Below are 14,038 nucleotides of genomic sequence, written 5' to 3' on the forward strand. Positions count from 1 at the left end.
ACCTCCCTGAACCTGTTTCCTCATCTGCAGAAAGAGAATCAAAATGCTGCCCCTTTCTCACAGGGACAGATAAGAAGGTGAAGGTACTTTGAAAACTCAACTGATTTTAGCACTGCAAAATATTACTAGCACAGAATGCATATACAAATAAAGGCTCAAAATTTTTCAAGCTTAGAATTCTTGTTTCTAAATTTAGTTCCTTCTAGGACAGCAAAGAAAATACTGGTGGGAGCAGGTAATAGAAGGAAAGAATTGCTCTACCCCAGTAAGACCACAGGGTGACAGCTGGCAATGGAGCAGCCACTAGAACCACAATAGTTGTCCAAACACTACATTGCAAAAACAAACTGACCTAGAATATCCTCAGCACACCCCAGAAACATCAAGATAGAGATCCCTATTACACAATGTGCTCTGTTGCATAGGTTGGGATGGCATACTGATTAAGAAATCTCTTAGATTCCACTAAAGAATACACCTTCAACAATTAAAAGGCTAAGGTCTTTTGGAAAAATATTTAACAAGGAGTGTCCCCATTCCCTGGTAACACAGTACCACCTCATCTATCACCCACCACTTCATCATCATCATCATCATCACTACCACCAAATGTGGAAGAGCTGAAGAGAGAGATGCTACTTCTTCTGCTTATAAAAGTAGATCCCAGGCAGCGGACAATACTATTATAGTTAACTCTTCTGCAGTCTCCAAGCCCCTGAAAGTCACACTCAGCTGTGGTTGGATCTGAATATATGCCAAAATCACAAGGGCACGCTATGTGGTGAATTCAGGCAGAAGTTAGCTGGAGAGAGGGAAGAATAATGACAACTTCCTAGAATGCTCCAGGAATGTCATCTTTCCAGAAAATGCGAACAGGATTGAAGACCAAGCCTAAAGAATAATTCGAAAAGGCAGCAATTGAATTTATATTAACTGTCCATGTGGCATGAACAGACATCCAGAATTATACATCACCACCTTAAAACTCCAGTGTGTCACGTAAGGAATCCAAACATTTCCCAGGAAAGGGTATTGAATATTTGTATGGTTGAAATTAGGTATTCCCTCACATCAAGAAAGGGGCAGCAGTAGGAAGAATGAATTAGAAAACATATAACATGCTCCAGAAACAATGTGAGAACAATTCAGATATACTTTACACACTGCGGCACACCTGTTATATTTTGTTTGGTGATGCCATGTCCTATTCAATAAAGACATTTAAAAAATGAGATCCTTGGGGACGGTGCTGTGGCACAGTAGGTTAAAGCCCTGGCCTGAAGCACCAGCATCCCATATGGGTGCCAGTTCTAGTCCCGGCTTCTCCTCTTCCGATCCAGCTCTCTGCTATGGCCTAGCAAAGCAGTAGAAGATGACCCAAATCCCTGGGCTCCTGTACCCACATAGGAGATCTGGAAGAAGATCCTGGCTCCTGGCTTTGGATTTGCGTAGCTCCAGTCATTGCAGCCATCTGGGGAGTGAACCAGCAGATGGAAGACCTCTCTCTCCATCTCTACCTCTCTCTGTCTTTCAAATAAATAAAATAAATCTTTAAAAAAGATGAGATCCAAAGCTCAGGCCCCAGAGAACACTTGATATCATCAAAAAATATTAAGAGTTGGGATCCTCAAAGGCTATTGGAAAACCACCAATTGAACACTCCAAATTTAAATAGCTTGTACTAATTATCATGACATGAAGTGTCAACAACTGAAATCCATCTACTTTATCTCAAGACATCCAAGTTGGAAAAAACTGACCTCAAGAGTTTTCCTTACACAGAACATTTCCTCTATGATGAATGAATCCTAATCACTTTGAAAAGTCAAATTAGATTGAGACTTTCCACAACTTTTGGAGTAATGAATCTATAGCCTTAATTTCCATTATGTAGCATCTTCTAAAGTCAATAGTTCATGAAATAGGCTGTGTACAAGAATCACTTGCCTAAAAATACAAATTATTAGGCCCCATCCATGAAATTAATCATATAATCCCATTCATATTCTCCCTTTGTATCTCGTTCCCTCTCTCCCTCCCTCCCTCTCCCTGTCTTTCTCCCATTCCCAATCCTTCTCCTTCCCACAAGCCCTCTCCCAATCCCTCTCTTTTTAAACCCTGAGTGACTTTGGTGTCTGAGAAATATTGTCTCATAAAATAAGCCTCAATGTCATATTGATGCATCTTTTTTATAAATGATAGCTAATCACAACAAACATGATTTACTTATGAAATATGCAAAAGAGATAATAGTAAAAGACAAATCAGCAACTTCTTCATGTCCTCATAATCAGAGCTCCAAATAGTAAGGCCTTCCATGGCTACTCTGTTTTGAACTAGGTTTATCTTGGTTCAACAATGTCTCCATTAAGAAAGCACTGAGGACACAGACCTAGACATTCTCCACTGTTCCACAGATACAGTTCTAACATTCCCAGAAACTGGACAAACACAACTTTTATTTTTCTCCTAGGAATTCACTCCATGTACAAGCACATATACTTGCCTTCCTGGGAGCAAAATACAGCAAACGTATTTGAGATTTTTGCTTTGGAAATGGGACACAACTCTAAGCCTCCAGTTGATCTTACTCGACAAAGAAACCATCATATCTTATTGAAATCATCTCAGCTCCAAGCCTTCTCAATGTTACACTTAGTTACAAGACCCTAAATTCAAACTCAGTGATCCTTTTGGTAATACTCAAGCTCAGAACTGAAAAAGAAATCTCCCTCTTCTCATATCCAAAAAGAGGGAAATGATCAAAAGCCAAAAGGTTCCCTTATAACAAAACACAAGACAAATATTTAGAGAAAATCAGACACACTAACACAAACTCAAAAATTTTGTGAAATTCTCATTTCGTTCAATTAGAAAGAATTATACAGAAAATATATTAAAATGGTTTTCTCCTACCTGGATCCTCAGAAACATCTTTTGGTAAGGCTTCATTGACAGTACTTTTCAAAGCTAGTGATGTTTTGTTTCATTTTTGGGGAATAAGAAAGAGAAAAGAAAACCCATAAAATTTCATTTCTGAGGTATATTACACTAAAACAAAGATTCCCTTACTTATATCACTCATAAAAACAGGTCTTACAAACCTCTAGAAGCTGCTATAGCATTTACTAAAGCAATACAGACTTCCCAAAGCACAGAAATAGCTTCTCCTAAAGACAGCTTTAAAGATGAAGGACTATTTTTTAACTTTCTAGAGAGAGTGCCTCTATTTGCCAAGAAGAGTATTACCAGGAAGTATGTGGAATTTCCTCCTCTTTCATTCCTGACACTCAGATCAATGTTATGCAACTCTCATAGGCTTCAACATATTTAGAACTGGCACAACTATTCCACTGTGCAGCCAAGACTAAGATCTACCAGTGAGGAGAGTGATCAGGATAAATGCCATTGCAGATAATGTCCAGTTCCACTTGCCTCTCCTAAGCTAGTATTTAAATAAAGAGCATGTGATTATTCTTTCTTAATGGAAAACTTACTCTTCATATTTAATCCCCATACAAAGCTGAATCAACGGCAGGTCTCAACAATAAAGCCTGAAATAGCTTCACCGACTTTTAGTCCCTTCAGATAAGCCTCTCTCTCTCACAGGTAGTAAATCAATATCAGATAACAGGTAAATACTGGCTTGAGACTTAGAAAATATTGGTTCTTCTCCTAGTTATTTTTCTAACTAAGCAAATGATGCACACTGACTGAACTTCAGTTTATTCAGCTTTAAATGCTGAGTGATAAAACATACCACTCTCCATTCATTTTTTGAGGACTGAATAAGACAGTGCACAAGGACATACCTAGTAGAAGACAAAGCCTTACCAAAGTATATTGGATGGGGGCAGAGTACCCCTCTTACACTTCTAGATATTGGCAGTTCTAGATATTGGCTGTGCTGCACTGCTTGTCAGCTGCACAGTAAAATAAACATATTATAGCTGGCTCCATGTCATATTTGCACACCCACAAAGTCACTGAGAAACAGACAAATCCAAGAAGCTCTTTCCACAAGAGAATTTCTTTGTGGATTAGACCTGTATAGAAATGTACACTGGGGCCGGTGCCATGGCTGACTTGGTGAATCCTCCACCTGCGGCACCAGCATCCCATATGGGCACCGGGTTCTAGTCCCGGTTGTTCCTCTTCTAGTGCAGCTCTCTGCTGTGGCCCGGGAAGGCAGTGGAGGATGGCCTAAGTGCTTGGGCCCCACGTGGGAGACCAGGAGGAAGCACCTGGATCCTGGCTTCCTATCGACATAGCTCCAGCCGTGGCAGCCATTTGGAGGGTGAACCCACGGAAGGAAGACCTTTCTCTCTGTCTCTCTCTCTCACTGTCTAATTCTATCTGTCAAATAAAAAAAAATAAAAAAAGAAAAGAAAAATGTACACTGATGTTCTGGGATCACATTTGCCAATACAAGATGATAAGTTCTCAATTATTTCAGCCTGTAGTCATTTGCTAATTTGTATGACTAGATTCCAATAAAAGGTATCAGAGTGGGGCTGGCACCATGGTATAATAGGTTAAGCCTCAGTTGCAGTGCCAGCATCCCATATGGATGCTAGTCCGGGCTGTTCCACTTCCGATCCAGCTCCCTACTACTGGCCTAGGAAAGCAATGAAAGATGGCCTAAGTGCTTGGGCCCCTGCACCTACATGGGAGACCCAGAAGAAGTTCCTGGCTCCTCCTGGCTTCAGATCAGCCCAGCTCCAGCCATTGTGGCCATTTGGGGAATGTAAATGGAAGACCTCTCTCTGTATCTCTCCCTCTCTCCATCTGTCCATCTGTAACTCTGCCTCTCTATTAAATAAATAAATCTCTTTTAAAAAAAAAAGGTATCAGAAAGGCCTGAGTGTCAGCAGTGACTAAGGGGCCAATGAGCTGAAAGGCTCTGGACACTCAAGTTCTTGGTACCAGCTTAGGAATTATACTTTTATGACAACAATATGAACTACATAATCTGGCCAAACACATGGAAAACTGTCCTCACATGCTCTGGAAGCTGTCATTCCAAGACAAGTGGATAAGAAAGCAGAGGAACAATGTTCTTAAAGGAATACATTCATTCCTTTCATACCTTGTTTGTCATCACTGGTCACATCTTGGGTAGGGACAGGAAAGTCAGCTGTGTCTTTCACAGACGTCTTCTTGGAAAAGAAGAGTAAATGAATTATACAGGTTGGAATGGAAATTAAGTGACATGCATATAAGATAAAAATGTTTGAAAAGCTCTATTTCTTGCAAACATTTCTGTCTTTGTTAAATCCTAACAGTTAACATTTAACATTATTTTATTTTTTAAGTAGGTAACGAGATATAAATCAATATGTATTGAAATTGTTACATACACAGAGGAGAAAATGGTGATGCCCATCAAGTCATATATAGAGAAAATACATTAAATCTGAATCTTAATTGAGATTCAGTCAGAGATTTCCATAGCATTTATCCTTCCAGCTAAGGACAAACTTGTCCTTTAGGTGCTTTCTTACAATAAGACAGAATTTCTGACAAGTGGCTCTATAATGTGATTGTTTCCCAGGATCTGTCATGCAGAGGGTATGAAATCCTGATTAAAATAGGCTTCTTGTGGATCAGCATTTCTCCTATCTTACAAATGTGGAAGTCCTCACTTATAATAACTAGGTAAACACCCAAATAGATCAAGTATGAATTTATCTAAAATTATTTCATGTCTACTTCTCATAAATTGATTTCTTATAAATTCTAAAATACATGTATTCTTGTTATGGTTAATATTAATGAATAGTATACTTCAAAAATTGTTTTAAAAAACAAAAGTGGATTTTAAGTGTTCTTACCACCAATAAAGAAAAACCATATAACTATATAAGGTTATATGTGATTGCGATAACCATTCCACAATGTATATATCTCAAAATATTGTAAATATATACAATTCTGTCAATTATACCACAATAAATCTATAAAAATATGTATTCTATCAAACCAAAATTGACAAATGAGATTACTTCAAGCTAAGAAGCTTCTGTACTGCAAAAAAAAAATACTCAGAAAAGTGAAGATACAGCTGACAGAATGGGAGAAAATATTTTCAAACTATGCAACTGATAAAGGATTAATATCCAGAATCTTCAAAGAGCACAAAAAAATCAACAACAACAAAACAAACAACCCAGTGAAGAAATGGGCAAAGGATTGAACAGGCATTTTTCGTTTTTGTTGTTTTTTTTTTTTTTTTTTTTGACAGGCAGAGTGGACAGTGAGAGAGAGACAGACAGAAAGGTCTTCCTTTTGCCGTTGGTTCACCCTCCAATGGCCGCCGCGGTAGCGCGCTGTGGCCTGCGCACCGCGCTGTTCCGATGGCAGGAGCCAGGTGCTTCTCCTGGTCTCCCATGGGGTGCAGGGCCCAAGCACTTGGGCCATCCTCCACTGCACTCCCTGGCCACAGCAGAGAGCTGGCCTGGAAAAGGGCAACCGGGACAGGATCGGTGCCCCGACCGGGACTAGAACCCGGTGTGCCGGCGCCGCAAGGCGGAGGATTAGCCTGTTGAGCCACGGCGCCGGCCCTGAACAGGCATTTTTCAAGAAAGGAAATTCAAATGGCCAACAGACACATGAAAAAATGCTCAAGATCACTATCCATTAGGTAAATGCAAATAAAACCCACATGAGGTTTCACGTCACCCCAGTTAGAATGGCTTTCATAGACACCGTGGCAAAAAATGACCTAAATGAAAGATCTCTGTGAGTGAGATCCCAGCGGAAAGAACGGACCATCAAAGAAGGAGGTATCTTTCTCTGAAGGGAGGAGAGAACTTCCACTTTGATTATGGCCTTGTCTAAATAAGGTTGGAGTTTGTGGACTCAAGAGGTTTCCATAGCCCTGGCAGCTGATGACAAGAATCTCGGGTGATTACTGACATCATAAATAAGAGTGTCAATTGTTAAATCAGCAACAGGAGTCACTGTGCACTTGCTCCCCATGTAGAACCTCTGTCTTTAATGTGTTGTACCATGAGAATTAACAGTAAAACTAGTCTTCAAACAGTACTTTATACTTTGTGTATCTGTTGGGTGCAAACTTTTGAAATCTTTACTTAGTATATAGTTGATCTTCTGTATATAACAATAATTAAAAATCAATCTTAACAAAGAATGGGAAGAGAGAGAGAGTAGGAGATGGGATGGTTTGCGGGTGGGAGGGTGATTATGGGGGGAAGAACCGCTATAACCTAAAAGTTGTACTTTCAAACTTATTAAATAAAAGTTTTATATAAAAAAAAAGAATGGCTCTCATACAGAAGTCAACAAACAACCAATGCTGGCTAGGCTGTGGAGGGAAAGGTATCCTATACCACTGTTGGTGGGAATGCAAACTGGTGCAGCCACTGTGGAAGATAATATGGAGATACCTCAGAAATCTGAATATACACCATATGACCCAGCCATATCACTCCTGGGAATTTATCCAAATGAAAAGAAATCAGCATATGAAAGAGTGATCTGTAACCCAATGTTTATTGCAGCTCAATACACAATAGCTAAGATATGGAATCAACCCAGATGTCCACCAATGGATGACCAGATAAAGAAATTATGGTACATATACACTGTAGAATACTACTCAGTAAGCAGGCACCATGGCTTAACAGGCTAATCCTCCGCCTTGCGGCGCTGGCACACCAGGTTCTAGTCCCAGTCGGGGCACCGGATTCTGTCCCAGTTGCCCCTCTTCCAGGCCAGCTCTCTGCTGTGGCCAGGGAGTGCAGTGGAGGATGACCCAAGTGCTTGGGCCCTGCACCCCATGGGAGACCAGGATAGGCACCTGGCTCCTGCCATTGGATCAGCGCAGTGCGCCGGCCGCAGCGCACCAACCGCGGCAGCCATTGGAGGGTGAACCAACGGCAAAGGAAGACCTTTCTCTCTGTCTCTCTCTCTCACTGTCCACTCTGCCTGTCAAAAAAAAAAAAAAAGAATACTACTCAGTGGTTAAAAAAAAAAAAGAAATCCTGTCGTTTGCAACAAAATGGATACAACTGGAAGCCATTATACTTAATAAAATAAGCCAGTCCCCAAAAGACAAATACCATACGTTTTCCTTGATCTGGGGGTAACTAATAGAGTACCTAAAATGTAATGTATTGAAGTGAAATGGACATTTTGAGATTCAATGATCATTTACAGCCCTTGTCTCCACAATTAAGGAACAGTTTTTTTTTTCCTTCATACTATTTGTTGAACTCTTTTTACTTAGTGTGGGGTTAACCTTATGAGTATAAAGTAAACTGAAAACAGATCTTTGTAAAAATTAAGAGTGGGAATAGGAGATGGAGAAGGAAGAAGGGTGGGTGCATGGGTGGGAGGGAGGTTATGGTGGAATGTATCACTATGCTCCTGAATCTGTATATAAGAAAAACATGATATTTGTATACCTTAATTAAAATTTTAATAAAAAATAAATATGCATTCTAATGCCTCTGATAAATTTAAAGAATAATATAGGTTCATATTTGCTTTATTTATAAATACAAACTCTGGAAAGATACATAAGAATTGAAAGGTGGGGACTGGCATTTTGGTATATGAAGTAAAGATGTCACCTGAGACACTAGCATCCCATATGGGCACTGGTTAGAGTCTCAGTGCTCTATTCCTATCTAGCTCTCTGCTAATGGTCTGGGAAAGGCAGCAGAGGATGGTCTAAGTGTTTGGGTCCTCGCCATCCATGTGGGAGAGATGGACGAAGCTCCTGGATCCAGGGCTTTGGCTTGGCCAAGCTCTGGCTATTGTGGTCATCCAGAGAGTGAACCAGTGGATGGAAGATAACTGTTGTTCTCTCTTTCTCTTTAACTCTTTCAAATAAAAGAAAATAAATCTTAAAAATAACAATAATTGAAAGATGACTTTGTATGGGAGAAAGGAATGGGAAAAGGACTTGACACCAAATGCCTTTTGAAATTCTTTATATTTTGAACACATTCAGAAACCAAATAAAGATAAATTTAAAAACTCAAAGGAAGGAGAGCAAATTCCTGGAACTGTCTGATGCTCCAAAATGTTAGTTGGTTTAGCACTCAAAATCCAAATGATCCCAGAGAAAATAACAATGTTGCTATTTTTACACTGCTCCAAAAAACAAAGTTATAGCACTAGTTGGTGGTAACTGGACCTAGGATTTAACAATCCTCAGTCAGATCATTCTTGGCACCATAATGAAGCCTCCAGATAAAATGTCCTATTCAGAGTCTGCTATCTCCAATGTAATAGACAATGTATCTTAGTGTATTTCATTGCATTCTCACACCTAGATTATAAACCAGACCCCTTTGGAGAAAAAAAATGATTTAGTAATAAACAATGTAGATTCATATATCCAAAACATTTGCTGAAACAAATTAAAAATCTATGTAAGTGGAAAGACATTGCATGTTTATGAATCAACAGATTTAATACCATTAGGATTGGCAATATTCTCTAAATTGATCAACATATTCATTGTAATTATTCTCAATTTTTTGGTATAATTTGATAACCTTGTCCTAAACTTCATATGAAACTTCAAGGGAGCCAGAATAACTAAAACATTCTTGAAAAAGAAGAGCAAAGTTAAGTAATTTATACTTCCAATTTCAAAAGGTACCACAAAATTACAGTAATTAAAGACAGTGTGGTACTGGCATAATCATAACATATAGATCAATGAAAGAACTGAGAATTTAGAAATAACCCCTTACATTTATAATCAATTGATTTTCAATAAGGGGGCAAGAAAATTCAATGGGGGATATGTGTATTTTTCTTTTTTTCTTTGTTTTTTTTTTTTGTTTGTTTTTTTGACAGGCAGAGTGAATAGTGAGAGAGAGAGAGAGAGAGAGAGAGAGAGAGAGAGAGAAAGGTCTTCCTTTTTGCCGTTGGTTCACCCTACAATGGCTGCTACGGCCGGCTCATCACACTGATCCGAAGCCAGGAGCCAGGTACTTCTCCTGGTCTCCCATGCGGGTGCAGGGCCCAAGGACTTGGGCCATCCTCCACTGCCTTCCCAGGCCATAGCAGAGAGCTGGCCTGGAAGAGGGGCAACCGGGATAGAATCCAGCGCCCCGACCGGGACTAGAACCCGGTGTGCCGGTGCCACAAGGTGGAGGATTAGCCTGTTAAGCCACGGCGCCGGCCAGATATGTGCATTTTTCAACAAGTAGTGTTGGGAGAACTAAATATTCACATAAAAAGAATTAAGTTAGAACCTTTCCTTGGCCGGTGCCGCGGCTCACTAGGCTAATCCTCCGCCTTGCAGCGCCGGCACACCAGGTTCTAGTCCCGGTCGGGGCACCGGATTCTGTCCCAGTTGCCCCTCTTCCAGGCCAGCTCTCTGCTGTGGCCAGGGAGTGCAGTGGAGGATGGCCCAAGTGCTTGGGCCCTGCACCCCATGGGAGACCAGGAGAAGCCCCTGGCTCCTGCCATCGGATCAGCGCGGTGTGCCGGCCGCAGCGCGCCTACCGCGGCGGCCATTGGAGGGTGAACCAACGGGAAAGGAAGACCTTTCTCTCTGTCTCTCTCTCTCACTATCCACTCTGCCTGTCAAAAAAAATTAAAAAGAAAAAATAAAACATAAAAATAATAAAAATAAAAAGAGAACCTTTCCTCAGAGAATATATTAAAAAAAAAACTCAAAATGGATCATAGACATAAAACTAAAATTAAAAATTCTTAGAAGAAAATACATAAATAAGTCTTTATGATCTTGTAGTAGGCAATAGTATCTTAGATATGATACCAAAATGCAAAGAATACTTACAACTCAATAATAGACAATGCAACGTAAAATTGAACCCAATTTTAAAATGGACAAATGATTTAAATAGACAAAGAAGATACACAGATGGCTAATAATTGCACAAGAAGATGTTTAACATTAGTCATTAGGAAATTCAAATCAATTTTGAATGGCTAAAATAAAAAAAGAAAACAAGTGTTAAACAAGGATATAGGGAAATTAGAACCCCCATACATACTTTACATAGTACAGCTGCCATGTAAAGCAGTTTGGAGGTTCCTCAAAAAGACAAACACAGGGCAGAGTCTTAGTCTAGTTGTTAAGACACTATGTTCCATAGAAGAGTGCCTGAGTCCAACACCTGGCTCCAGTTCCTGACTCTAAGTTCCTACTAATGTATATCATAAGCAGCAGCAGTGATGGCTCAAGAGATTGGATCCATGCCACACACATGGGAGACCTGGATTGAGTTCACAGATCCCAGTATCACCCCAGCCTAGCCCTGGCTGTTACAGGCACTTGGGGAATGAACCAGCAGATGATGATCAATCAGGCTGTCTCTCTCTCTCTCTCTCTCTCCCTCCCTCTCTCCCTCCCCCCTCCCCCTCTCCCTCCCTCCCCCCTCTGAAATTGAAAAGAAGTTAAATACAGAGATATAATTCAACAACTCTACTCATGGATATCTACTCAAGAGAACTGAAAACACTCATATGTGCACATAAAAAGTTACCCATGTATGTTCACAGCAGCATTATATATAATAGCCAAAAGAGCAAGGAATCCAAATATCCATCAACTGATGAATGGACAAACAAAACCTGCCATATCCACATAATGGAATATTTTTCAGAAATAAAAATGAAGGAAGTATCAGTACATGCTATGACATCAGTGAATCTTTTTTTTTTTATTTGACAGATAGAGTTAGACAATGAGAGAGAGAGAGACAGACAGACAGACAGAGAGAAAGAATTTCCTTCCATTGGTTCAACCCCCCAAATGTCCGCTACGGCCAGAGCTACGCCGATCTGAAGCCAGGAACCAGGTGCTTCCTCCTGGTTTCCCATGCGGGTGCAGGGCCCAAGCACTTGGGCCATCCTCCACTGCCTTCCTGGGCCACAGCAGAGAGCTGCACTGGAAGAGGAGCAACTGGGACTAGAACCCGGCGCCCATATGGGATGCCAGCGCTGCAGGCAGAGGATTAACCAAGTGAGCCACGGTGCCTGCCCCATGAGTGAATCTTAAAGAAGTAAATCACTAAATTCCACATGATTCCCTTTATATGAAATGTCTAGAATAGGCAAATCTAGAGACAGAGAAGAGATTAGTGATTATCAGAGGCTAGTGGGGAGGAGGGAATATGCAATGACTGCTAACGAACATAGTTTCCCTTTATAGAAATGAAAATGGACTAAAATTACATTGTAGTGATGGTTGAACAACTGTATAACATAGTAAACACCACTGAAAAGTATACTTTATATGTGTATGCTATGTGAACTATATCTTAATAAAGCCATTTTAGATAGAGAGAGAGAGAGAAAGAAAGAGAGAGAAAGAAACCCAGTAACCTAAGAAACACTGCTAATACGGAGCAGACCTGAATTCTTGGTGAAAGTAAGTACAGGGTTATAGCTTTGCCATTTTTAGAAAAAGATGTACCTGCTGGAGCTGGCACTGTGACATAGCGGTTAAAGCCACTACCCGTGGTGCCAGCATCCCATATGGGTGCCGGTTTGAGTCCCAGCTGCTCCACTTCTGATCCAGCTCTCTTCTGTGGCCTGGGAAAGCAGTAGAAGATGGCCCTTGCACCCATCTGGGAGACCCAGAGGAGGCTCCTGGCTCCTGGCTTCAGATAGGCGCAGCTCTGGCCATTGCAGCCAGTTGGGGAGTGAACCAGCGGATGGAAGACACCTCTCTCTCTCTCTCTCTCTCTCTCTCTCTCTCTCTCTCTCTCTCTGCCTCTCCTCTCTCTCTGTGTAACTCTGACTTTCTAATAAATAAATAAATGTGTTTTTTTAAAAAAAGAGTAAGATGTACCTGCTAAGCAAACTTCTCATGACCTGAGATTGAAATCGGCTGCAGCTTCCTGCACAAGCACACCTATACTAGAGTCACTGCTCACAGGACTGGTACCAAAACATATTTAAATTTCAAGCATTTATGACAGATTAAAGGAATGATGGAATAGTTAATAGCTTAGAACATATGATACTTAATCATGAGCTATGAAAATCTGACCTAAACTCCTTGAATGGCCAGTCTACCAATTAACCTTATTAATTCACCAGGGAGTTCTGCCTATTATGTTTGTTATCTACAAACACCACACCCCCAGTAATAACAATTTAGTTGGACAAGAAGGTATTTGGATTGTCGTTTTGTTGATTAGACAGGGAGAAAAGAGTAGGTAGAATTTGTCCAGGTAAAGTATACAAAAAATATGTAAAACCAACTGCATATAATGGCCATAAAGGTGAATATATAATGTCATCAAGGACATCAGTGCTTATATGTATGTGTATAAAGCAGACCTTATGCATATTTGCTTTCTTTTCCTTTTAGATAGATGATAAATGACTGTATGGGGAAAGCAACATGAGTCAGCAATATAATGTTTACCCCCAATCAGTATTATTTGTCTCTGTTGGAAGAGCAAAGACTATGTAATATCATGGTAAGTTGGAATAACGTGTTTATATAGAAATAAGAACTTATGACATTATTATGACAATCATCTAACCACCTCATAATTTTATATAAGCAGGAAAGCCAAGATGGGGAGGGAGAGGGAGAGGCCAACACAACTGTTTCCGAACACCACAGAAGCATCAACTCTGGCTTGATTAACAAACCTCTCCAGACACTGCCAGGAGCCCCAGGGTAAACTGAGGGCCAGGGAAAGCAACAAACTATTATATGAGTATTTGCTTCTTCATCATATGAGTTCTATAGAAAAAGACATTTTAAAAACCAAAAGTCTTCAAATGTGCACCTGTAACTCCTCCTGAAATCACTTCCTTTATACATTATACCCATGAGAAGAAATCTGCTGAGGAAAGTAGCATGAAAGATCCAACTCCAAGAAATCAGTAGAGTGTCAAGGAAAGATGCTCATCAAAGGGTGAACTGGAGAGCAGGCTTGGTAGGCTCACAGGTGAGTGAAAGATGACATGGATGACACATGCTATAGGCACAGAGCCACATGTGAGGGAATAAACAATCACACAGGGTCACAAGCAATTAAGGAAATGTCCCTTTATCTTGCTG

The 14,038-nt window shown here is 40.4% G+C and overlaps 1 protein-coding gene across 6 annotated transcripts in view; it reads right to left on the reverse strand.

Annotated features, from left to right (window-relative positions):
* REPS2 (RALBP1 associated Eps domain containing 2) overlaps positions 1 to 14,038 on the reverse strand; it is a 258,360-nt gene that overhangs the window by 100,705 nt on the left and 143,617 nt on the right. For 4 of the 6 annotated variants that reach the window (XM_062183461.1, XM_062183458.1, XM_062183459.1 and 1 more), the window contains exons 10-11: positions 5,090 to 5,159; positions 2,917 to 2,970 (exon numbers count right to left, since the gene is read on the reverse strand). In XM_062183461.1, the coding sequence (XP_062039445.1) occupies positions 2,917 to 2,970; positions 5,090 to 5,159 (124 nt within the window). The remainder of the gene's footprint in view (positions 1 to 2,916; positions 2,971 to 5,089; positions 5,160 to 14,038) is intronic. The other 2 variants (XM_062183462.1, XM_062183460.1) reach the window with 1 other exon arrangement.

Source organism: Lepus europaeus, chromosome X (genome assembly GCF_033115175.1).
Source record: "Lepus europaeus isolate LE1 chromosome X, mLepTim1.pri, whole genome shotgun sequence".
NCBI classification, from domain to species: domain Eukaryota; kingdom Metazoa; phylum Chordata; class Mammalia; order Lagomorpha; family Leporidae; genus Lepus; species Lepus europaeus.